A 24412-nucleotide genomic window follows, 5' to 3' on the forward strand; every position below is an offset into this window, starting at 1 on the left:
AATACACGAACAGGCGCCTGTCTGCTCTTTGGATAACAGAGTTGCAGAGATTAGACATCTCTGAATTATAATCCATGTAAACAACCACAAGGCATTGCACGTGTGTGTGTGTGTGTGTGTGTGTGTGTGTGTGTGTAGAGTGGTCGGCATTCACCTGAGCAGAGGAAAAATGCAAGGACGTTATTATGAACCTACAATTTGGAAAGTAGCCTGCAATCAGGTTATCCTGACACTGGAAAAATGCCCAACATTTGTCTGGGAGGGAAAGTTGCATTTGCCTTATGTTAAGTTAGAGAAGAGCTGATCAGTGCGGACAGGGAAGCAGGTTGTATAAGTCACATGGTGGTATTGATATGTCAGCATATCTGGCTCCCACACGATCTATTTCAGAGTTTCAAAACAGTACCAGCAAACGAAGCACATTGGAAGAACAGCACTGGGCTCATATTTGGGACAGACAAAACATGAAGCAACAAGCGTACATAGCAAGATGGAATTACTGAACTACTAAAATACAGTTGGCAGAGATGCAACAATATGCCAGCTGTTTTTCCTTATGTCAGAATTGATTAATGGGGCATGTGATTATTTCCAAATGATCAGGTCCCACCCACATATAGAGACTGTAAGTGCAGTTTAGAATATGCTACACCACCAGCTGCTTTCCCCCTCTGCTTGAGAAGTAGCTAACTTGTGACCCTCTGGATGTTGTTGGATGCCAAATCCCATCAGCCCCAGCCAGCAGGACCAGCAGTCAGGGATGATGGGAGTTATAGTCCAACAACATCTGAAAAGTCAAGTGTTAGCTGCTCCTGCTCTACAGGGTCTCTTGGCCATCCTTCACCCCTGCTGTTGTGAAATGAAGATGGAAGCAGATGAGGGATGGCATAGGCAGCGAGAGATTTACAAGCCTGAATGGGAACAAGAGAGCCTGCCACCTTCCTCTCCTGGCTGCGTTGCTGAACTACCTGCTCCGTAGCTCACTAGACCAGAAATGAAAATGTACCATATACAGGGGGAGAATGTAGGTAACATATTTGATTTAAGAGTGCCACCACCTTATACTCTGGACTTTATTTAGTGCACGCTGACTGGAAAGATTGGTCACTACTGATCTAGAGTTTCTACAGGCGCTGTAATGAAAGGATCACAGTTGCTGCATGAAACAGAAAGGAAGTGAATAGTAAGAACCGCTCTCTTCCTCCAAGGGCTGTCCCATCTTGGCAGTGCTGGCAGTGAGCTTGCATATAAATTGGAAGGAAAACGTAACCTCTCATAACTATACAATGTTTGCCTCTCTTCCAGAAGCCCTGGTGTATCTCTGTGTGTCTGCACCTTGTGCGCGCACGAGGTCAGATATGACACCAAGCTGTGGCTTAGAGGGTTCCACGGTTGCTAAATGCTGCTACTGCGGTAAGCCTGAGCCCACGCCCTGAGGGTTTCCTCTGTGAGGTGTCAGTTCTGCTTCTGCAACAGAAGCAACTGCATCCTAAAGGTGCGAGACAACAGACCTTTCACTTCTTGAATAACACCTGGTCACCATGCTGCAGCCAAGCCAGGACATTTCTTAGCCGAGTGGAAAATGTCTGAAGGTGTTGTGAGTGTGCTTTGCACTTGGGTTATTCTTGTTTCTCTCACATATTTCTCAGCAGCCCCCACCCCCACCCCAATGCCACCAAACACACAATCTGACAGTCTGCTGACAGTCATGATTAGAGAAGACACCCAGCCCCAACCAAAACTGTTTTGCCTTTGCCAGGAACCTGTGATTCTCAAGATGTTACTGGCCTGCAGCTGCCTGAATTCCTGACCATTCATCATGCTGACTGGGGCTGATGGGAGCTGGAAGCAAACAGCATCTGGAGGGCTACAGGCACTCCATTCCTGGCCTATATCAGTGGTGAGTCACCAGAGATACACTAGGTATTTAACTTGGAATAGCCATACTTTGTTCATTCTGATTTTATGGAGCATCTGCATGCTGTTGTTATCCAGCGCTTTCCCCAGGGTTCTTTTGTCTTTTCAGACTACAGAAAATCTAGCTTTTTTGAACGGTGGCACTAACTCTGCAGGTGTAGGTTCCCTTGGCATTGCTTTTTCCATTATTTCCTACAGGTGTGGTTGAGACCTGTGCAGTGACATATCCAGCGAGCAAGTCTATAGCCACATCGGGCACACCTTCCATATTAACTCTCTGGCAGCTACCGTTTTATCAACTGTTTAATATCAGTCTTTTAATGAGCACTAAAATGCTTTCTGTATTTAAGCAAAATAGTGCTTAAATGAAGAGATTTACAACATTAAAAACTGGCCTTAAAAAACAACTGTCTTCCTGTCACCATTATTTCAAGAAGAGACGGGGGAACAGCTGATCTGAAGATTTGCTGGTTTCAAAGATTTCTAAACAATTCCGGAGAAGTCCTGAGAGTAACCTCACAATTGCAGTTAAATGAATATGTGCTTTAGTACAACCTAAAAGATCGACTGTTGCTGTAGATGGGCCATTCACCTGATCTGACAGGTACTTCTTATGTTTTTTAAATGGTTTGGGCTATATTCAACTAAATTATTGCTCTAGTGCAAGGATTAACATTAGTGTAACAGGATTTCCCCCTTCCTCATCTCTCACATACCTTGCATCACCCAGAACAGATTGTGAGCACAGTGGGAGCAGAGTGAGGAAACATTCCATTGAAGGAGAAATCAGTGTGCTGAAGATCATCTTAATTCTATGTTGAATCCAACTACCGTATTTTTCGCTCTATAGGACACACTTTTTCCCTCCTAAAAAGCAAGAGAAAATGCGTGTGCGTCCTATGGAGCGAATGCAGGGGGGAGGCAGGCGGGGAAAGCCCCCAAGAGCCGCACACAAGCTCCGTGCGGCTCTTGCGGGCTTTTCCCCAGGATGGAGAAGGGACTGACTGGCCGCATCAGGCCCTTCTTCCACCTCACAGAAAAGCCCACAGGAGCCACGCACCCTTTAAAGAGTGTGCGGCTTCTGCGGGCTTTTGCGGGAGATGGGGGAATTCCCCCACCTCCCGTAAAAGAAGGAGAAGGTCTGTGAGAAGCGCACAGGCTGCCTGCAGCCTATCCGCTGCTCCCAGAGCGGGGGAGGGGGGGAATCATATTTTTTTCCTTGATTTCCCCCTCTGAAAACTAGGTGCGCCCTATGGTCAGGTACACCCTATGGAGCGAAAAATACGGTATGTTGTGTGCTGCCTCGTCTTGAGCTGGTAGCATGGAGTCCTCAGAAGACAAACTGGACCTCACTGGTAGAGGAAGAGCAACAATGCAGGAAGTGCCTTCTGTGCCAACTTTTAATTGTCTGCTGAACTATTCTGTTCCGCCAAAACTATGCAGTCAATTAAAACTGTCTATTCATGTTTGTTTTTACTTTCTTTTTGCTTTTAACTTGCTTTTAACTTTTTATTATTTTATTGTTTCATGTTTTTAAATGGTTGTAAACCTCTCTGATATGTTTTTAATGAGACAGAGGGATATTAATGTTTTAATAACCAAAATAAACAATCAGACAATGCCAGCAGCTCTCTGTAGGGAAGCATCTCCTGCTGTCAGAGGAATGGAGATGTCAGTTCCAAAAGGAGAGAGAGCTGAGCTAGGGCAGAGCTGCGGGACAGCCGAGGTGGAAGGAAGAGGAATTGAAGAAACTGAGCTGTGGAACTGGGAATGCAGCCTTGAAATGGTGATCAGTACCATGGAAAAAATGACAGCAAAAGCCAGGAGGAGCCAGAAAGCTCATCCAAGGGAGCTGGGAATATACCAGGCAAGTGAACTGTGTCAGTCAACACAGCACGAAACTCTTAATATAAGGGTTGTGGTTTCGAGCCCCAAATTGGGCAAAAGACTCCTGCATTGCAGGGGGTCACTTAGATAACCCTTGTGGTCTCTTCCAACTCTACAATTCTATGATGCTAAGTAAATTCCTTGGGCAAGAAGAAAAGCCTGGCCTGGGAATGTTTAAGCACAGTGCAGGGATAACCATGGGAGCTATCTGGATTGGAAAGAAGAGGATCCATCCTAGGGATCCAAGTGCAGCACTCTTTATTTTCCCCTCACTGCACAGTCTTGATTACCTCACCATCATCAGGGCACTAGATCCAGAGATTGCTGGTTTGAACGCCATAAGATCACAACGCTGCCTGTTGTGACCTACACTATCTCTTGACAAAAGGTCTCTCCATGGTTTTAACTTACTTTTAACTTGCTTTTTCCTGTAAGACCAATTGCAAGTTAAAAGTAAGTTAAAAAGTAAAAGTAAGATCAATTGCAAGTTAAAAGTAAGTTAAAACCACGGAGAGACCTGCTCTGAATAGAGACATTGGATTCTGATCTCATTATACATGATAAAGCTATTTTTAGCCATCTCACCCCTTGCTTTTTCCTGTAAGACCAATTGCAGTTGTTAACAGTCATCAACAGGTTTACCACACCTATCAGCCAATCACCCATTCCCACCACCCTTCTGAGTTATACCCCCTCCCCACCCTCTCACTATATATGAGGGCCTGGTGACTTCTCTTTCAGTGTATCTGAAGAAGTGTGCATGCACACAAAAGCTCATACCAATAACAAACTTAGCTGGTCTCAAAGGTGCTACTGGAAGGATTTTTTTAAATTTTGTTTCAACTACGGCAGACCAACGCGGCCACCTACCTGTAACTATCTCTTGACAGAGAGACTAGGCTAAAGAGAGACTAGGCTAAAGTAAAGGATGGTGGAAGAGGAATGTGCTCAAAATGGGGCTGATGTGAACGTGTAGTTGAGATGGATTTGAAGCATGTCGCCTTTCGGAAAGGAAAAAAAAGTCACTTCACTTATTTGCCCTTACTGGAATCTAGGAGGTTTGGCATGATCCCTGTAGACCCATTTCCAGGAAAAGACAGCTCCCCCTCCTCTTTACCAGATGCTGGCTCCGAGGATTGGCCTCGCGGGATCAACTCGTGGTGACTTGCCTTGGGGATGATGTGGATTTAATGTAGCCGTGGCTGCTGCCAGCTGCTCTCCCGCAGCTTTTGTTTGGCTTTCGGAGCCTAAATGCTTGGCCTAGGCCAGGCTTACTGTAGGATTACAACTTCGCCTGTGAGGTGCGAGAGCGGAACTCTCAACTACCACATTCCAGAGAAATGCCCTCCCTTTTTTTTCACAGCATCACTGCGCACCATGCGCCCTGCTGGCACTCAATGAAAGCTAAAAAGCAGAAATGGCGCAAGGAGCTTTGTGGGGGTAAGAATCGCACTCGCTCCCCCACCCTTCTTTGTCTGTTGCCTCCACAGGACCCACACTCCCCCATACTCAGGTGGCCCCCATAGAACAGAAAACCCCTTTCCATGGGTGTTTTCTCTCAGGGGTTCAGCCTCCTGACTCAGCTGCTTCATTTTCAAAGCAATTACCAGCAAGGGGCTTTGTAGGCTGTGCTCCCTACCCATTAACACCGGGCTGATTTATAGGAAACCGATGGCTGGGCCTGTCAGAGCTCATTAATGGCTGGCAAAAGAACAAGACAAACAGCCTGGCCAGCAAGAAAGGAAATCCTTGTCTGGGCTCGGTAGAGATGTGTGGCCGTTCCCCTCACATTCCAAGCCTGGGCCTCCGAACAGCACCGGGGAGAATGGGAGAAGCTTCTGAGGCCGGTGAGACGTTGAAGTGGGACGAGAAGATCGGGGGACAATCTGGGCTCCTTGCGTCTTTCCTACAGGGATGGCTGCTGTGTGGAAGGGGCAGGCCCATCTCAAGCCTGAAGCTTCCTAAGAAAACAGTTATCTGTGTACACGGCGAACATACAAAGCACAAGACTCCCCACCCCACTCCTGCAGAGAACCTTGGGAACTGTAGTTTCCTAAGGGTACCGGGAATTGTTGCTCCGTGAGGGGTGAGCTCTGGTTCCCAGGATTCCCTGAGGGATGTAATGTGCTTTCAATGTGCACACAGTCCCTGTCCTGACTAGATCAGAAGATGCAGAAGTTCAGTTCCTTCCATGACAACTCTGAGCGAACTGAGAACTAAATGGACCATGGCATGCAAAATGTCGATTTAAAATTTTCAAAACCGCTTTGATTTTTTAGTTTGTTGCTAAGGTGCTGAGAGTATATAGAGCAGTATACAGTGGTACCTCAGGTTACATATGCTTCAGGTTACATACGCTTCAGGTTACAGACTCCACTAACCCAGAAATAGTACCTCAGGTTAAGAACTTTGCTTTAGGATGAGAACAGAAATCGTGCTCCGGCGGCGCGGCAGCAGCAGGAGGCCCCATTAGCTAAAGTGGTGCTTCAGGTTAAGAACAGTTTCAGGTTAAGAACGGACCTCCGGAGCGAATTAAGTTCTTAACCCAAGGTACCACTGTATAGGTTTCTTCAGTGACATTATTTCCAATTAAACCAGTTGAAGACCTCTGGTATCACTGAGTAGCACAAAGCATTTAAAGGCTTTTGTTATCTAGCAAAAGCCAAGAACAGGGGCGTAAGGAGTGAAGGGGAGGGGGATGTGACCATGCTGTAATAATGCTCCTTGAGAAGCTCTCATGTTTGTTTCTCAGAAAAGCTGCTTTCATGGAACAGTCAGACCACTGGCAAGAAGTACCAGGCCTCAAGGCTCTGTAACAAGCGCTGTCTGTTGTACTCTACTGAGAAGCAAACCTGTGGAACAGGAGAAAAACCCCATTTTCTGTTGTTGTGTGGGAAAGAAATGAGCATAACAGTAGCTCAAGAACTGCTGGTGTGTGTGGGGGGGGGGTAGCCCAGTATTAGACTTTACCTCAGAAAACAATTCCCATCAGCTTCTAAGACTAGCTACTTGGCTATTTGAGCTACCTAATATCGAAGACTTCCTCAGCTAAAGTGCATAATACTTTTTAACACACGTTTCCATACTCCCACAGTGTTACCTGCTCAGTCTGTAGTCACTGCCTTAGAATTTTTCACGGACCACACAAATTTCCAGTTCTCTTCCCTTTGAGAAAAATAATTCTGCCCCCTCTATACTCTGAATAGGATTGACTGTAGCAATCTTACCTGATGAAGGGATGCAGCGGAATTTTCTGCATCAAGAAGAGATTGCCTGTTGTGCCTCTCTATGAGTTATACTTATGGGCGTGCTTCCTGCCAGTCAGGAAGCATCTCCAGAACATGGACTCACACAGAAACACATGTCTACTTTTAGAGAGTATAAAAGTGAAATGATTGCCAATATCAGTTCCAAACCTCAAGTTCTTAGTGAACTATCAAGAAACAGGGAGTTGACAGAGATGGTGCATTATACTCCAGAAGCTCCTGTTCTATAAGGAAAGGATCAGTTTGTAGTTTATTTATGCCAGGAGGTTTATAAATCATCACCAGCATGTCAGTTGGCCTACAACAATGCATAAAACTACAGAACTGGAAATGTTGTGAGCCAAAATGGCTTATCTCCTGAGTTTATGCCAATAAAACTCAGAAACGTGAGGAGTTAGGAGTCCAATGTTGTTTGTTGCAAACCAATAGGTTACAGTCGGATCGTTCCGCAAAAATGCAACCCCATCCAGTGGTTGAGGCAGTGGTATTATAAAGTTTCAAAGAAAGCATTTCTATTTTCACCCATCATATATATCATTACCTCATTTCATGTTTAATACACATACGCAATAAGCACTAGCAATTTCTGCTGATTAAGTTCTAATTCCCACCGTGTTCTGTTACATTGTCAAAACAAAGGAATTTTTTTGTTTTGACTATGGCAGACCAACAGGCTACCTATCTGTAACTGTTACATTGTGTTAGTGTGCATGTTGGGAACCTGTGTTACATGTTGCCATTTGTACCATGTAGCAACTTATGTTCTAGCTCTGAGCTATATATTTGTGATTCACATATTAGCTGTACTTCTGCCCCAATGGGGGGCGGCAACTTGCAAAAACATCAGTTTCAAAAAGTAACAGGCTACCATAACTTCTATATTAGAAGCACACTCAAGGATTTACAGGGGTACACATTATCACATTTATTGCGGCCCTTTGGGCCACTACCACAAAAAGGCCTTGAAAATTGTGTAGACCAAATGCCCCGGACACCCACAACAGATAACCCAGGCAGGGACTCGAAGAGAGCAATTCACATCATGCCCAAAGTGGCAAAATAGAAACACTGATAGACCAAAAGATTAGTGAACCAAAGAGATGTTTTGCACCCAGTGAGATTGCCCGGTGACTTACCGTGTTTTGCAGCACTTAGTTTCAGTGAAGAAATAAACACATTGCTTTCAAGGACATTGCCTCAATGTCTAAAGGTCTCTGGAGTGAACGGGACCCAAAAGCTGTGTGGTTCTTTTGTACTGCCCCATCCCTTACATTTTCTGGCTAGTTTTGTGTTATGTACTGAGTTGAATAGGATCCAAAAGGCAGAAGTCTGATTGGTCCTAGAACAATAGGATTCAGAATGCAGAAGTCTGATTGGTCCTAGAACAATAGGATTCAGAATGCAGCAGTCTGATTGGACCTAGAACAATAGGATCCAGAATACAGCAATCTGATTGGTCTACAGGAGCCACCCAATCCAGCTCCAGGTGGAAGGGAATCTGCAACCTGATTGGCCTACAGGAGAATCACGGAATTAGCCAATCACGTGGGGCCCATTGTGTAAATAATGTATATAAGGCAAACATTCTGGGGGAACTTCCATTCCTCCTCATCACTATGAGCTGAATACAGCATGAAATCCACTCTCGACTCCGAGTATATTTCATTTTGCAACAACTGTTCCTAGCTGAACACTCAAGTGTCCCAAGTTGTCACTGCTGTTCTCACTATGAGGCATTTCTTTTGCATTCTGGGGCTGACCAGCACACAAGCAGCAGGAAGCAATTGTCCTTCCTTAAAGGCCCTGTGTGTGCTAGGCCATCCCACTCCCATTTCATGGGCCTGAGCGGCTTACATAATAGAGCTTCTCTTCCTCCCCCACAAGCTCTGTAATTTATTCCATCATCTTAGGAAAAGCCATTTACTGTCAATAACAGCTTTAATTAATTCTCCTCAAAGGCCTCTCAATTATTCATCCCAGGGCCGCAGAGAAAACAATTAAAGCACTTTACATCTCTGACCATCATTGGCTCTAGGTGGAAGAGGAAGGCAGGGATGTTGCACTGTAGGGACATTGCACAAGAGAAGGTAGGAGTCCAGAGCATGGGGTGGGGGGGTGGCCTGGGTTTTAGAAGACTATGGCTCTTTTTTTTGCTTGCTTTGGAAAGCGGTCTCTCTGGAGCAAATGCACTGGAATAGCTCACTGTGACAGATCCCAGGGCAACCCTGCCTACCAAATCCTCCCCCTGTATTTCCCCCCTCTGTTTTCAAATCACAGAATCTTTCATGCAGGTCAGTTATGGTCAGTTTGAGACATTTTTGTTGTAGGCAATGTAGGGTTGCGGGGGAAAGAGAAGCAGGAAGAGAGAGGGGAAGAAAATAAAGAAAGGGTATGGAAAAGGAGGGGAAGGAGGCAGTAAACCATGGGTAGGCAAACTAAGGCCCGAGGGCCGGATCCAGCCCAATCGCCTTCTAAATCCAGCCCGCGGACGGTCCGGGAATCAGCGTGTTTTTACATGAGTAGAATGTGTGCTTTTATTTAAAATGCATCTCTGAGTTATTTGTGGGGTATAGAAATTCGTTCACCCCCCCAAAAAAAAATAGTCCAGCCCCCCACAAGGTCTGAGGGACAGTGGACCGGCCCCGTGCTGAAAAGGTTTGCTGACCCCTGCAGTAAACTATTGTTCTTTACAGAGTATGAGTGGAGTTTTTTTTGTCAGTGTGGATAGGTGTCTTATTTTTGCTTGTGCAGTGAGAGATCAGAGGGCCCAGGACATGGTTGGTTGTGGTTGATTTGTTGCAGTGTGTTTTGATTGTGTGTGAGAGAGGTGTTGTTATTGCTGGGTTAAGTTAGCCATATTGATTTATATGTTGGCGGGGGGCAGGGAGTGGTTATTGTCTTGTTGGCCTGCATATGTAATAAAGGGGATCCAGACTGGGGTGAAAGCATCCTCTTTAGTTTGTCCCCATGATAGTTTTTCTACTAGGATGGTTTCCCACATAGTTTGGTACCAGTGGTCCATGGACACTGCCAATAGTTCCCTCCAGAAATCCTCCCCCTCTTTTTCTACCAACATACTACTCCTCTTTCCCAAAACAGAGCTGGGGACTGTCAACCCCTTCTCTTAATGCTGAACCAAGCTACCTGCCTAGATTTACATCCTTGTCACATAACGTATAGTGACTTCCCTGACACAGCACCAGCCTTTTGACATCTGTACTTGGCAAATCCATACCAAACAAGAATATCAATTTTTCAGAGGCTGGCAGGTTGCGTCAACTGCTGATGCCACATGGAAGTAAACACAGAAGCGTATGGGCATGATCCCACTTGGGGACTTCAGCTCCTCCTCCTGCCTCTGACTGGTCCCTTGGACCGGACAAGACACAGCAAGAGGCAGGCTTTGGAGAAAGAACGTCAATAGCAGCTGGAGATGCTTCCGTCTTTTGGCACCGTTCCTCCCACCACAACATCCCCATTCACTTGGTGTACTGGTTTCCTTCAAGGGAAATATTGTAGTGTATACAACTGGATCAAAAGCTTTCCCCTACCACAAGCAGCCTTATTTGTCACTTGTACATCATTCCTCTTGCTAAATTTAGATATGGTTTGGCATATCTAAGACTATTAGCTACGATACAGAACTGGGCTGCTGTAGTAAAGACAGAAATCACCTCATCCTCCTAACCCTGAAACTTTATAATGGCGGTGTGATTGGTGAAGGCCCATTGTCCACCAGGCCTTTGAACTGGAAAGAAAATTATTGAAGGAGGTATTGTCTCCTGAAACACTTGCTATTCATTTCTTTTTACTGGGGAAATGTTCTCTGCAGAATGCAGTTTGTTTGTTTTGTTCCCGAGAAGTCAACAACCACACTGGATGTTTACCAATTTACCTAAACTTTTATATTTGCATTTACACTCATCTGCACCGTTCTTAATTTTTGCAAACCAGAAAACTGTGGGTGGTGAGCCAGGAAAATGGAACCGATTGAAACAGGCCTGAGAGGCCTGAAGGTGGCTTTCCCAAACCTGGAATCAAAGGCAGCTGAGGGGACTGTATTTCTTCCCTTAACCAGATGAATGCTCAGTGCTGGCATTCCTGGATTATCATCTAAACACCCACAAGCTGATCAAACCACCTCATTTCTTTACCTCAGCCTGCAAAGGGTTAAGGCAGCAAACAACAAATCCTCTTCCTCTCCCCCACCACCACCATCCAGTATGCAGCCAGGGGGCGGGTCTGTCGGGAAGCCCAGATTTCTGCAGGGGTTTTACTGGAAAAGTTGTTGTGGCAGGTGGGAGGGGGTCACCATGGCAACGGCAATGGCACATGAACAGGTTAGCCGGTGGCATACTATTGCGGATCAGATTCATCAGAAACATCAGGACGGAAAACTGCCCAGCCTTGGAAAAATGCAATGTTCAATGTCTAAGCAGAGAGGCGGGATGGGAAAGCCGAGATGGCTAGGATCTGGCTATGGTGATTAATCAGAGGGGAGGAAAGGGCACTCTTTGAGCATCACTTCACAGCTTCCAGAGACAAGCCCCTCCACCTAAAATATACTTGGAGGCAGATCACTCCTTCCCTGAAGCAACATTATGCAAGCGCAGCAGGGATGGGCTTGGATGAAATGCAAAAGCATCACATTCCAGCGTTATCTCAGGAAGATTTCACCCACTTTCCCAATTTTCCCAGTCACATAGGTAACATACAAATGCCTGTCCTCAGTGCTGGAAAATTGCGGGCAGATAAAATATCAAAGTTGATATCAGAGAGCTGAGCCGATTGGCTGGTCGGCCTTTGGGGGCAGTTGTGGATGTGCACACCCCAGCTTATTGTGCATTTCCATCATAACTGCCAGAACCTCCTTTACTCAGATTTAAAGTGCTCCTATCCCCCACCCCACCCCGAACCAGGCTGCATCAGTGTGATTTCCAAGAGAGGGCAACTCTGGGAGGCAGGCAGTGGCTTCTGCTTGCTTGTGAGGTTACATGTATGTACCCCAGTCCACTGGAGCAGGAACCGGCAAGCCACACCAAGAAAACCCCATGGACAAAGACAACAGGCAGTGGAAGACAGGAATGCCTGGCGTGCTCTGGTCCATGGGGTCACGAAGAGTCGGACATGACAAAACAACTAAACAACAACAACCCCAAGCCACACTGTGGACCTGGAATGGCTACCATTCTAACAGGTTGCGTTACTAACCTGAAATTGCAGGAGTAGGTTGTGCAACCTGCTATCTCATTAGCTCAATCTCTTAGGAGCAAAGGAGGAGGAGTGGGTAACAGGTGGTGCGCTGATTCTACCCACTTTTGGGGTGAGATCCAGAATCTGGATAGAGCTCGAGCCACCCATTCAAATGGGTGCAGTCAAACATCTTTGCAGGACAGGAAACCACAGAGGGTAAAAGAGATCATCTGCTACAGGAGGGAGGAATAACCAGTGTCTTAAGGTTGTGCCCAAACTAGCACATCATTTCATTTCATGTTTGTTTCATTGCTATCATGCATTCCTCCATATTTTCCCAGAGACACGTTTCTTAATCCCATGATCGTAGGCTGGATTTATATACCAGTACTGTATATATTTTTCTTAATCTATGCAAAATATGTCTCTCAGTGTGTATTCTGATAAATTAGATGGATTGTAGCGGGGGAAGGGGAAGATGGGAAGAACTCAAGTTGGGATAGAAGAGTAGTAGCATTTACTAGGCAGTATGTTCACTCATAAGAAAACAGCCTCAGCCTCCTAGAGCATGGGTACGCAAACTAAGGCCCGAGGACTGGATCCGGCCCAATCGCCTTCTCAATCTGGCCCGCAGACAGTCCAGGAATCAGCGTGTTTTTACATGAGTAGAATGTGTGCTTTTATTTACAATGCATCTCTGGGTTATTTGTGGGGCATAGGAATTCGTTCTCCCCACCCCAAAAAAAATATAGCCTGGCCCCCCACAAGGTCTGAGGAACAATGGACTGGCCCCCTGCTGAAAAAGTTTGCTGACCCCTGTCCTAAAGCATGGGTCCTGCTGCTCTGGTTCCTGTGTATTGACCTCGATCCCCTCACCACCCTCCATTGTCCCATGAATACTTCCTACACCAACCTCTCCTTCTCCATCCCCAGCCTGCTCTCATGCCAGTTCGTGACAATATGGAAAGAAGCAAAGCTCCCAACAAAGGCACAGAAGAAGTCTGTGCATAACCAATCAAGATCCATTTCACAAAGATTTGTACCTCTTTCATGAGTTATCTGCCGGCTTGCAAAAGAAAGGATTTTAGCCTATAATAAAACTGAATCATTGTGAGTCACAAACAGAGTATAAGAAGCATCAAGATACATCAGTGCCAAATGTTCCAGGACTGGAGGACAAGGAGAAGTCCACCTTGCCCCCAATTTCTCGTGCAGAGTGCATCTGGTAAATCATTCAGTTCCTAATATACAACATTAAGAAAAAGCCAGGTCCGTTGCTATCCAGCAATGAGTCATGCACTCTCCTACAGCCAAATGTGAAAAGGGGGACTTATAGTGAAACTACACTCCCCCCCCCATACAAATATGAATTAAACACATATGCATGACTGAAGATTTGTATCAATGCAGGGTAAAGGTAAAGGGACCCCTGACCATGCCATTTACCTTCCCGCTGGAGCGGTACCTATTTATCTACTTGCACTTTGACATGCTTTCAAACTGCTAGGTTGGCAGGAGCAGGGACCAAGCAACGGGAGCTCACTCCGTGGTGGGGATTCAAACTGCCGACCTTCTGATTGGCAAGTCCTAGGCTCTGTGGTTTAGCCCACAGTGCCACCCGCAGGGTAAAGGTAAAGGGACCCCTGACCATCAGGTCCAGTTGTGACCGACTCTGGGGTTGCAGCGCTCATCTCGCTTTATTGGCCGAGGGAGCCAGCGTACAGCTTCCGGGTCATGTGGCCAGCATGACTAAGCCGCTTCTGGCAAACCAGAGCAGCACACGGAAACACCGTTTACCTTCCCACCGGAGCGGTACCTATTTATCTACTTGCACTTCATGCTTTCGAACTGCTAGGTGGGCAGGAGTGAGCAACGGCAGCTCACCCCGTCGCAGGGATTCGAACCTCCGACCTTCTGATCGGCAAGCCCTAGGCTCTGTGGTTTAACCCACAGCGCCACCCGCGTCTAATAGGAAATAAGTGACAGGTGGGAGGAGCGTGTAACCCCTTCCATGCACACATACTACCCCATCTCTCAGCCGTTTTTGCTCTGCAGTGGACTTCTCCCAGTCTTGGGACTTAAGAGGGGAGGGAGAGTGACAACAACAACCAAAAGAACCCAGCAAATTAAAAGGAAGATACAGAGGGAGAAATGACCCAGGAGAGAGAGCCAGTGTGGTGTAACAGTTACAGTAGAGAGGTGGATGGAACCTGGGAGATCAGGGTTCAAATCCCTACTCAGTCATGAAGCTCAGTGGGTGACCTTGGGCCAGTCACTGTCTCTTGGCCAAACCTACCTCACAGGGTTGTTGTCAAGATAAAGTGGGGAGAGGAAGAGTGTGTGCCCGTTCTTGAGCTCCTTGGAGGAAAAGGTGGTATATAAACATTTTTTAAAATAATAATCAATGAGAACAGGAAGAGTTAAATATTTCCTCCCACCAGCCAAATTTACATATTTTTTTTGAGAAAAGCAGGGGATGTTTGTCCTTAATTTCCCAAGACTGCTTTGTGAAGCCACCCTGATAGGTGGCTATCAACCTCCCACAGGACCAGAAACTCAACATTCAAGTTGACTGTCTGAAGAGAGATTCTGAGGTCTCCAGAGTCCTCCTCCTTAATACACAGCACTTCACACCTTGCTAGAGGATAAGAGAAATAGGCCTAGTGCTGCTTGACCTGCTGCAGGGAGAGAGAAAACAATAGGCAAAATAGAGTGGGGTTTTTTGTTTGCCTTTCTAACCATTAGTTACTGCACAACTTGTAAGTGCATAGCAACTGCCTACTGCTGTGCTAGAGGCAATTTGGGAAAGACTTAGGTATTTTGTCAGAGGGATTCCAGGCACACACAGGAACTTTGGGCTTGCGCATTTAAATTGAATGAAAGGGCTGTGCTGTCCAAGCACAACAAACCCAACTTTTTGCGGCTGGGAAGAAAGGGAAATGAACTGAAAAGTGTGAGATGAACAAATTATTAACAGGGAGATATGTGAACACTGCAGGAAAACCAGGATGAATGCTCATCGTCGTATGACAAACAAATCTGAACAAATACTTAAGAAAGACGGGATAAATCTAACTTCTGGATAAGCATTGTGCAAGGCAATCAGGATGAATGCTCAGTAAATAGGTTGTGGTGGGAGAGGGGGCTGAAGAATGTTTTCTTCTGCTCTGTAGGGTAGGGTTTGAACCAATGGCTTCAAGTTACAAGAAAGGAGATTCTGATTAAACAGGAAGAACTTTGTGACAGTAAGAGCTGTTCGACTGTAGAACAGTCTCCCTCTGGAGGTTGTGGACTCTCCTCCCTTGGAGGTTTTTAAGCAGAGTTTGGATGGCCATCTGCCGCGAATGCTTTTGCTGAGATTCCTGCATTGCAGAGAGCTGGACTAGATTACCCTTGGGATCCCTTCCAACTCTACAATTCTATGATTCTATGACTGGTAGTAGTTCAAATGAGCCACTCATTTCAATACTAGTACAGTGCAAGTGTTTTGCTGGCAACGCTCAGCCCACAAGAAAGGATGTAAACCTAGGTGGAGTCTGAGATTTATACATACCCTCACCGCAGTTTGTGATGAAGGAAGGAGCTGTGTCTTAAGCCAGTTAACTTGTGGTGGGATCCGTATATGTGTGACAATAAATAGAGGCTAAAAAAGATTGCAGAGAGAACATGAAGGCAGAATTTGCTGGGCTCTGAGGCTGGATTTCCCCCCACATGCCAGTAAGTGAGGTAGGAGTGAAAGGGAGGAACCCCAGGGCTACAGAATGTGCTGGACTACTCCAAGCTGGTGTCTACTATTTGCAAGAAAAGCTCTCTCTCCCCTCCCCACCATTAGTGGGAAAGCAAATTGCAAGGACGTTTTTCATTTGATTTTCTAGTTTCTTCCTTTCAGGAAATTCTAAACCAAGGGAAGAGTGGTGGATAATGGTGTCCCCAATAGATAGTCCATTTTATTGCTTCAATCCACTACATGTGCACATCCTATGTGAGCTGCGTCTGTTAGTGGGTTTTAAGTCATAGGCTGATTTGGCTGTGATAAAAAAAAAAAACAACTTTGGCCGAAATCAGAAGTGCATTAAAAGGGGAGAAAAATCATGAGAGAATCTTTCTTGTTTCAATTTTTGTGAATTATCAGCTTCAAACAAAGCTTGGTCATTATTTTTCTCATTTCACAGCGTAGCTGGTTTGCGAGAAAACACATCAAAACGGTGTGTTTCATGAGAAACAAGATAAATACAGGCAAGATATGGATTGTGGCAAAGGTTGTGTGTACACCATTTCCCAAGCCATCAGTGGGAGCGCAGTGGGAACAAATGGGAGTGTGTACAGAGGCTTTTCCTGCTTTGCGGTAGCTCTTTCCAGTAACTTTGTGTGAGCTCATTCTGTCTTGCAACAGAATTAAGATACAGTCCCATAGATATTACAGTGGACGCTCAGGTTGCAAACGTGATCCGTGCAGGAGGCACGTTTGCAACCCGCAGCACTACGTCTGCACACACACGGGTTGCAATTCGGTGCTTCTGCGCATGTGCAAAGCGCAATTTAGTGCTTCTGTGCATGCGCGAGCGCCGAAACCCAGAAGTAATCGATTCTGGTACTTCCGGGTTCAACGTGGTGCGCAACCCACAAAACATACAACCTGAAGCATCTGTAACCCGAGGTGTGACTATTCTAGCATGGCCCAGTGACATTTCATTCACTTTCTCCCGTCTCTGATTTCTGGTAAAACTGACAAGTCTTTGTGATTGTGGTTTTCCTAGCTTGGGGAGTGGGGTGGTGCACAGCTGGGTCTGACTCTGAAACCAGCAGGCCTGTTCTGGGTGCATGTTTGGAGCTTCAGGTCTGAGCCATGAATAATTTGAAGCTTCACCAAAGCTGCATGAGCCTCCAAGATTAATTTCTATTGCCCCTTGCCTGCTCTGGGACCTTGTGCTCTGTCCTGCTGCTTCAGAAGAGCTGAGAGGTGAGCGTGGGGTTACTCCTCAAGGGATTTCCCTGCTCCAGAATCCCAACACGCACAGAAGAGATTCAGCCTCCAGCAAGGCAGTGGAGCGCCTCCGCTGTTTTTCAAAGCTCTGCTTTATTGATTTAGCATTCCCTTCTGTGATAAATACATCCCGGAGAAGCTATGTGCCTGGCGTGCCCCCGCTGCGTGTTGGGGAGGGGGCAGGCCTTCCTCCTAATCAATAATTGAAGCTATATGTAAGATTCACTTTGGTGTTGCCAAGCCTCAGTTCCAGGAACTGCCTCTGGTTCACAGGCAGAGGTGTGCGATGTTGTAACCGATTGCAGCCAAGCACAGCAGCGAGGTTTCCTGGCCATCATTGCTTCTGCAAGGCTTCTTCCACGAAGCTTAGGTTACACATACATGCACACACTGATAATACACCCCATCTGCTAGGTGTAACTCTGGGGAGACGCACCTCAGAGAACAAACCATTACATGCTCCATGGATCAGGGACTACGGATGCTTTCAGACAGGTGGCACTGGTTGCAAGTCGGTCATTCGGATCCATTTTTTCCCTGTAGGCACAATTGGGACACTATCCTCCATCCCATTATCTGGTCTTAGTCATTCCAGTGCTTCATACTTATACAGGTGGGCAATCCTTGAGGAAATGTTTTCACACAATGCTTCCTAGGCCCTCTGCCACCCTCCGCTACCTTTTCCTGTTCAGGATGAGCCTGCAGGTACTTCTGTATCTGTGCAAACACAGATTAAAATGAAAATCCCCACAGGAAGTGCCACAGGAATAACAGCCTCTAGCTATTTAATTTCACTATGGACAAAATGGAAACTTTGAAGGAGGAGAGAACATTCATTTCCTTTTCATTGTTTTTTTTAAAAAAGAGGTCTTCCTTAAGACTGATATTTAGCCATACTACTATACGACTGTTCTAACAAAAGGGGTGTTGCACAGGTGTTGCAAAGAAAGAAAGAAAGAAAGAAAGAAAGAAAGAAAGAAAGAAAGAGAGAGAGAGAGAGAGAGAGAGAGAGAGAGAGAGAGAGAGAGAGAGAGAGAGAAAGTCCTGGCATATGTACTTTATTGCAATTACAGTTTCCAAGGCGTTGCAATCTTAAGAGAACACCTCTGGGTTGTGAAAATTCTGATATGCCTATAGATGGCTTAACGCTTTTCTGTGGTAAGGAGAAATCTGGATTAAATGTTGTTGTTGTTTAAGTATGTGCAGGCATTTGATGATGATACCATGTGAACACTGCACCCACACACAGAAAAAAGTGTGTGTGTGAGCAGTACAGTTTTTGCAATAGTGTTTTTGTCTGGAAGTACCCTAATGCTTCTGGCCAGAATGATGGGATGCAGAAGAGGACCTTTAAGGAGACTGATTGTTCCTCTGCTCCTCAGGTGTTTCAGCAGGTTCTTCATCAAAAGACTCCTTTGACAAACTATGTGGTATTGCAAGCAAGCTCCACAAGTCAATAAGCAACACACACATATCAGTGTATGGAACCCGTGGCCCTCCAGATGTTGCTGGGCTCCATCTCTTACCAGACCCAGCCGATATGGTCAGTGGTCAAGGATTATGGGAGTTGTAGTCCAGCAACAGCAGGAGGACCACAGGTTCTACACATTATCCAACAATGCCCTTCCCCACAGCCAAGATCCATGTTTCCCTCTGTGTACAGGGGTATTACCTAAAATATTATGCTGGTTCCTGAAACCTTTGAGCCTGGCACCAAGGGATTGGAGAATACATTTCAGCCTTGAGCATTTATGAGAGGAAATTTGTTTGAGGACCTCTCTGTACAATCACTGGACATGTGTTTCAACTCCAGTTTAGCCATTCTGCAATACATGTCTATTCATTTTTGAAGCACCTACCCACAATACTGTAATGTAAGCATAACACGAGCTTTTCCTTTGGGGGATATAACTCTGTAGGTGTTCGCTGCTTAGATAGATAGATGATAGATAGATAGATAGATAGATAGATAGATAGATAGATAGATAGATAGATGATAGATAGATAGATAGAGGGATGTACATTTGAATAAGGGTGAAAGATACCTGCATTGCAGGGGATAGGACTAAATGATCCTCATTGTCCCTTCCAACACTACAAGTCTATGATTCTGTAATTCTAAGTGTGCACATAATGGCCATAGATAAAAAAAAACTCCCATAACGATGGCAACAAGGAAGCGCTTCTATGCTGCATTTCAGCACTGGAGCATTGGGATGTGCACCCACAGGAAGACAGAGTGTGCCTTGCTAGCCCAGCACCCTGTTTCAGCCACATGTTTTTGGGAAGCCCACAAACAAGGCATGAAGTCATCAGCTGTTGTTTGTCCCACCCCAGTAGTTGCTACCCAGAGGTAAACTGCCTCTGATCAAGGAGGTTCCATTTAGCTATTGTGGCTTACAGCTGTCACTAGATCTGTCCTCCATGAATTTAACACCAGATGGTCTAATGACTGAAAGTGCCTTAGGAGACCGAATTGAAAGAATGCTTTCTTCTTGCCTCCAAATGCCAAAATAAAACAAAATGATTCTCAACATGGTTTGGCTGAGCAACTAATTTAATGGAAAGGAGTAGATGAGAAATTGTGTTGTCACCAGTTACACACAATAGGTGCAGTGTGTGTGATACCAGTGCAATCTCAATACACACCCTCCTATCTACAGAAGATAGGAGCCTTTGTACTATATGTTTCTCGGAAGAAAAATAATGTACTTTGCTCAGAAATTGCAACTTCCTTATCACAAAACTCGGGTGAACAATCTACTACAATACAAGTGGGAAACACACACAAATGGAATTCACATGCACACACCCAGACTGCAAAGCAAGTTGTTATTTCCAGGAAGGTAACATCTTAAACACTGGGGGGAAGCCTCAGATAAAATCATCCATTATATTTAGCACAGCTTTATCCTACGCCTTAAAGGCAAAACTAGATTTTTCTTGAATGTTTTTAATCCTACATTAAGCTTGGGGGCAGTGTACACGGTTCTCTAAATTACTCACCCTATATTTTATTCTTACAACGACCTTGTGAGGTAGGCCAGAGTAAGAACGGATAATTAGCCCTATGGTCACTCGGGGAACTGCATGTCTGAATGACAATTTGAACCTGTGTTTCCTTAGTCCTAATCTGACACTCTAAACTTTACACTACATGTATTTGGGATGTATTTGGAAAGGGCTATAATCTACAAGAGTCCAAACACAAGACGAAAGACCTTGTTCTGCCAGTCAGCTCACAATAACATCTGTCAAGAAAGCCAGACAAAGTGTGCAAAGTACTTCTTGTTCCTTTGGTCCTAGGTTTACTCCAGAGAAAGTGGAAAAGCCATCACTCACCCTATCCCTATACTAATTTAGGGCACGTCCAGACTGTCACTATTTTGGGGTGAGGTTCAATCTCACACTGACAGATTCAGGTTGCCCAGTTATAGCTGATAGAGAAATCATGCACAGAAACCCGCTTCTCCAAAAGATCAGACCTTTTGCGATCATCAAACTTCCTCACAAACAAATCAGATTGAATGCTCGTTAACTAGCCTGCATCATCTAATCGGCCTGCAATCAAATCAGGACGAATGCTCAATAAATAGGTTGTTGCCCGGAAAGACTTGTAAGGAATGTGAGGACAGGCCCTACAAGAAAGCCTCTGCACCTTTGCAAGGGTCTGTGTGGCTTTGCTCTCGTTCTGATTGGTTCAGGAGGAAGAGATGTGGGTTGAGTTCCTGATGGGCACCCTTCTCTCCTGTTGCAAAGTGGGAGCAGGACCTCAGGCACCCTTGCTTACTCCCAAAAGCTTTTAATGAGTGCATGGGAGACTCTTAGGCTGTGTACACACCGTACCTGTAAAGCACATGACTCTCCCCATAAGAATCCTGGGAAATGCAACTTTACCCCTCGCAAAGCTACCATTTCCAGCACTCTTAACAAACTACAATTTCCACAATTCTTCAGGGGAAGTCATGAAATGTATGGTGTGTACACAACCCTGGTGGTTTGGAACAGCTGGAAAGTGGTGAGTGAGACTGGACTGTCTGCTGCTGCCAGCATACCCTGTCCTGCCCCCCATATCAGACTCTCCAAGTGTCCCTATTTTCCAGGGACAGTCCTGGACTTACAGAAGCTGTCCTGGTTTCCGATTTGATCCCAGAATGTCCTGCTTTCCCTTAGGACATCCCTATTTTCATTGGAGAAAGGTTGGAGGGTATGGAGTTGTGCAACCCCCAAGCCAAGAAGATAAGTGCAACCTTTAGAAGACACCTGAAGGTATAGGGAAGTTTTTAAATGTTTAATGTTTTATTATGTTTTTATATATGTTGGAAGCCGCCCAGAGTGGCTGGGGCAACCCAGTAAGATGTGTGGGGTATAAATAATAATAACAACAATATTGACTGGGACGTCCCTATTTTCAGTGGAGAAATATTGAAGGGTATGCCATATCCCACCTTGTATTGGAGCCTGTCATCGTATGCAGTTTACTGCCTTACTGGTCACCCCTTGCCTTTTTAAGCCTCCCCTCCCTCTCCCTCCCCTTTCACTGCCACTCACCCAGGTGCTAGCACGCCTTTTCTCCCCAGGCCCTTCTCTTTGCCTTGCCCAGCCAACATTTACAGGCTGGTGAAGTTACCAGGAAAGAAGGTACAAGTAGGGCGGGATAGGTTTGTGGTTCAGCAATGCTGACTGTGTTCCCAGGCCTGGGCCCAGTAACGGGAAGTGGCTATTCTCAGTGACAGTAAATCAGATCGGCAAGATTAGAGGCCTCTTGCTGCCTAATCATGAGCCACTTGGGCAGGAGGACAACTTACTGGAACTGGGAGGAAATAAAAGCAATAAATAAAGCATGACTGTTAACATCTGGCCCTTGCCACGGGGTGAGATGTAGCTGTAGGATGGGTTGTTTATGGTTCATTCACTGACTTTATAGGGCTCCATGGTACAAGGCGGGCAAGAGAGCAGGAGCAGCAAAAGAGTGATTCTTTGTGCCAAAGTGTGTGCTTTTCAAGGGTGCAGGCAGACACAGGAAAGTACCTGATGTACACATATGTGGTTGTATGTTAATAATGTTGACCCACCCCAGGGAGGTCTTACCGTACAGACAGGCAAGCCAAGGCACTGGGCAGAGCAGGTAAATAAGAGGGGCAGTCTGGATTCTGCGGGAAGAGCTGATCTACATCCATTTGCATTGTGTTGATCTTGTCCCGGTTCCAAACGGCCTATAGATCTCAAAGAACAAGGCATCATGCGTCAACCACAAAGAGGAGGAGGTTTATGGAGCTCATAAAACACGTTTTATGCAGTTACGCTGGGAGTTGGGGTCAGCTCTGCCGTGAAAGCTTGTCACTACAAGCGAGATTGGACCAATCTTCCCAGCAACAGAGTTCATATCTCTGACTTCCTTCCTGGTAGCGGCTGGGGAAGCATTTTAAACATATACATACACACATCTTTTTTTCCGCAAAATGGGCCAAACTAGCCTCTCATCCTGCGATGAGGCAAGCCTGTGGATACTTTTCCAATAACCATTTGGCAGACTACCCGCTGGCAATGTCTCAGCCCATGGCCAGGAGAGGGCCAGAGCCAGGAATATGAGGACTGACTGAAGGAGGAGACTGGAATAATACCCCAGTATCACAGAAAGCAGAGTAATTAAACTTCAGTGACATGCGTAGCCTCACCTCATCTCCAGTTGAAACAAAGCCCATGCAATTGTTCAATCATTTACTGTACTCTGTGGAGTTGCAGGCGGCCCACTTATTCCATTCTCTCTCTGTCTTATCCATCCATGGCCTCATACCCCATCAACAGTGCAACTTTACATCAGCTTTGGCCCTGGTACAAGAAATTTCCCTCCAACTGACTTCAATGGGTTTAAAAGTAATTATTGAAACCTGTGCAAGATTTTATCACAGGTTTGAAGTCCTGCTGCGCATAATGCGAATGTGTGATGGGGCAGGTGAACAATATTATGATTCTATCTCTGGCTACAAAGATACAGATTCTATCTCGGCCTGACTGTGAGGCACCTGGGCAGAAATGAAAAGAAATAACAATGCAATTCTTGTTCATTTTAAAATGCGGGGCACGGGTCCCCTCAAGTCCGGGGTCATTGATGCAATAAGGGTTTTATGGTCGTTTGGGCAGGCTGCTTAAAAATTATGATCACTCACCATAATCCGTGCCTCAGATGAATGCTTTGTCCCATTGGTGGCATGATTTCTGACTTGATGGGATTTGGGGAAGTTAGGGGTGGGGTGGGGAGTTGACTCTGCAAAAACAACGCGAATTCAGAAAAGTCCATTATTGATTCTCAGTGCCACCCTACGCATGCCTAGCTGGAAGTAAACGCTACTGGGTTCAATTAGATTATTAGACATACTCCCAGCCAGGTTAACTGCAGCCGGTCAGGAGTCTAAACAGGAGCGCAACTGCTGGCGGAGCGATGCCTGCGTGCCTTTTTGGTAACATTTCTTCTTCTAAATCCCCAGGCTTGCCACTGGGGGGGGGGCGACAATGTTCCATTGCCTCGGCTGAACGCCCAAAGGCAGGTGGTGGAGGAAGGAAAAATGCGTACGCTGTTACTATAGTGATAAGGGGCATAGACGGACTACAACACCCAGCGTGCCTGAGGAGAGAGCTACTTCCGGAAAGCCTGCCATTGGCTCCAATCAGACGACGTCACCATTATGCGGATGACGCTACTCAGCCTGCCCTGAACCGCCAATGAGCGCTCAGGGGAAGGGGGGGGAATGTCGCTCCTCCTGTGCGAGGGAAAATTGAATGACCGGTGCCTTAAATGTAGTGGCCCTGCGATAGCTCATTTGGGAGAGCATAAGACTCTTAATCTCAGGGTCGTCAGGTCGAGCAAAAGATTCCTGCATTGCAGGGGGGTTGGACCAGAGGATCTTTGTGGCCCCTTCCAACTCTACAAATCTATGATTCTAGACACAACCAAACTTTCGTATTGGAGCCCTGCTGTATAAATAATCATTTAAACATTTCCATTGTTTCTGAATTAAAATTCTAGACTAACCTTGTGAAGAATACAGAGAACATAAAGATTTGACTGATTATGAAAGAATCTAAGGAAGGGAAATGATTGAAGAACAGATGTAATGCGAGTAAGACAGCTAAAAGATGTGTGGTGGTTGCAGTGGAAGTCTAT

General features: G+C 45.8%; 1 protein-coding gene and 1 long non-coding RNA gene across 3 annotated transcripts in view; one reads left to right on the forward strand and one right to left on the reverse strand.

Annotated features, from left to right (window-relative positions):
• The window catches only part of LOC309363581, a 44422-nt gene extending 42098 nt beyond the window's left edge, over positions 1-2324 (forward strand). For both annotated transcript variants that reach the window (XR_014165432.1, XR_014165433.1), the window contains 2 exons: positions 1760-1900; positions 2027-2324. This is a non-coding gene — a long non-coding RNA (uncharacterized lncRNA). The remainder of the gene's footprint in view (positions 1-1759; positions 1901-2026) is intronic.
• The window catches only part of PGS1 (phosphatidylglycerophosphate synthase 1), a 125611-nt gene extending 101986 nt beyond the window's left edge, over positions 1-23625 (reverse strand). The window contains exons 1-2 of the mRNA XM_081899724.1: positions 23418-23625; positions 22339-22463 (exon numbers count right to left, since the gene is read on the reverse strand). Of these exons, the coding sequence (XP_081755850.1) occupies positions 22339-22463; positions 23418-23420 (128 nt within the window). The 5' untranslated portion in view covers positions 23421-23625. The remainder of the gene's footprint in view (positions 1-22338; positions 22464-23417) is intronic.
• Positions 23626-24412: the final 787 nt, after the last annotated feature.

Source organism: Podarcis melisellensis (assembly GCF_964234715.1).
Source record: "Podarcis melisellensis genome assembly, chromosome: 2".
Classification (NCBI taxonomy): domain Eukaryota; kingdom Metazoa; phylum Chordata; class Lepidosauria; order Squamata; family Lacertidae; genus Podarcis; species Podarcis melisellensis.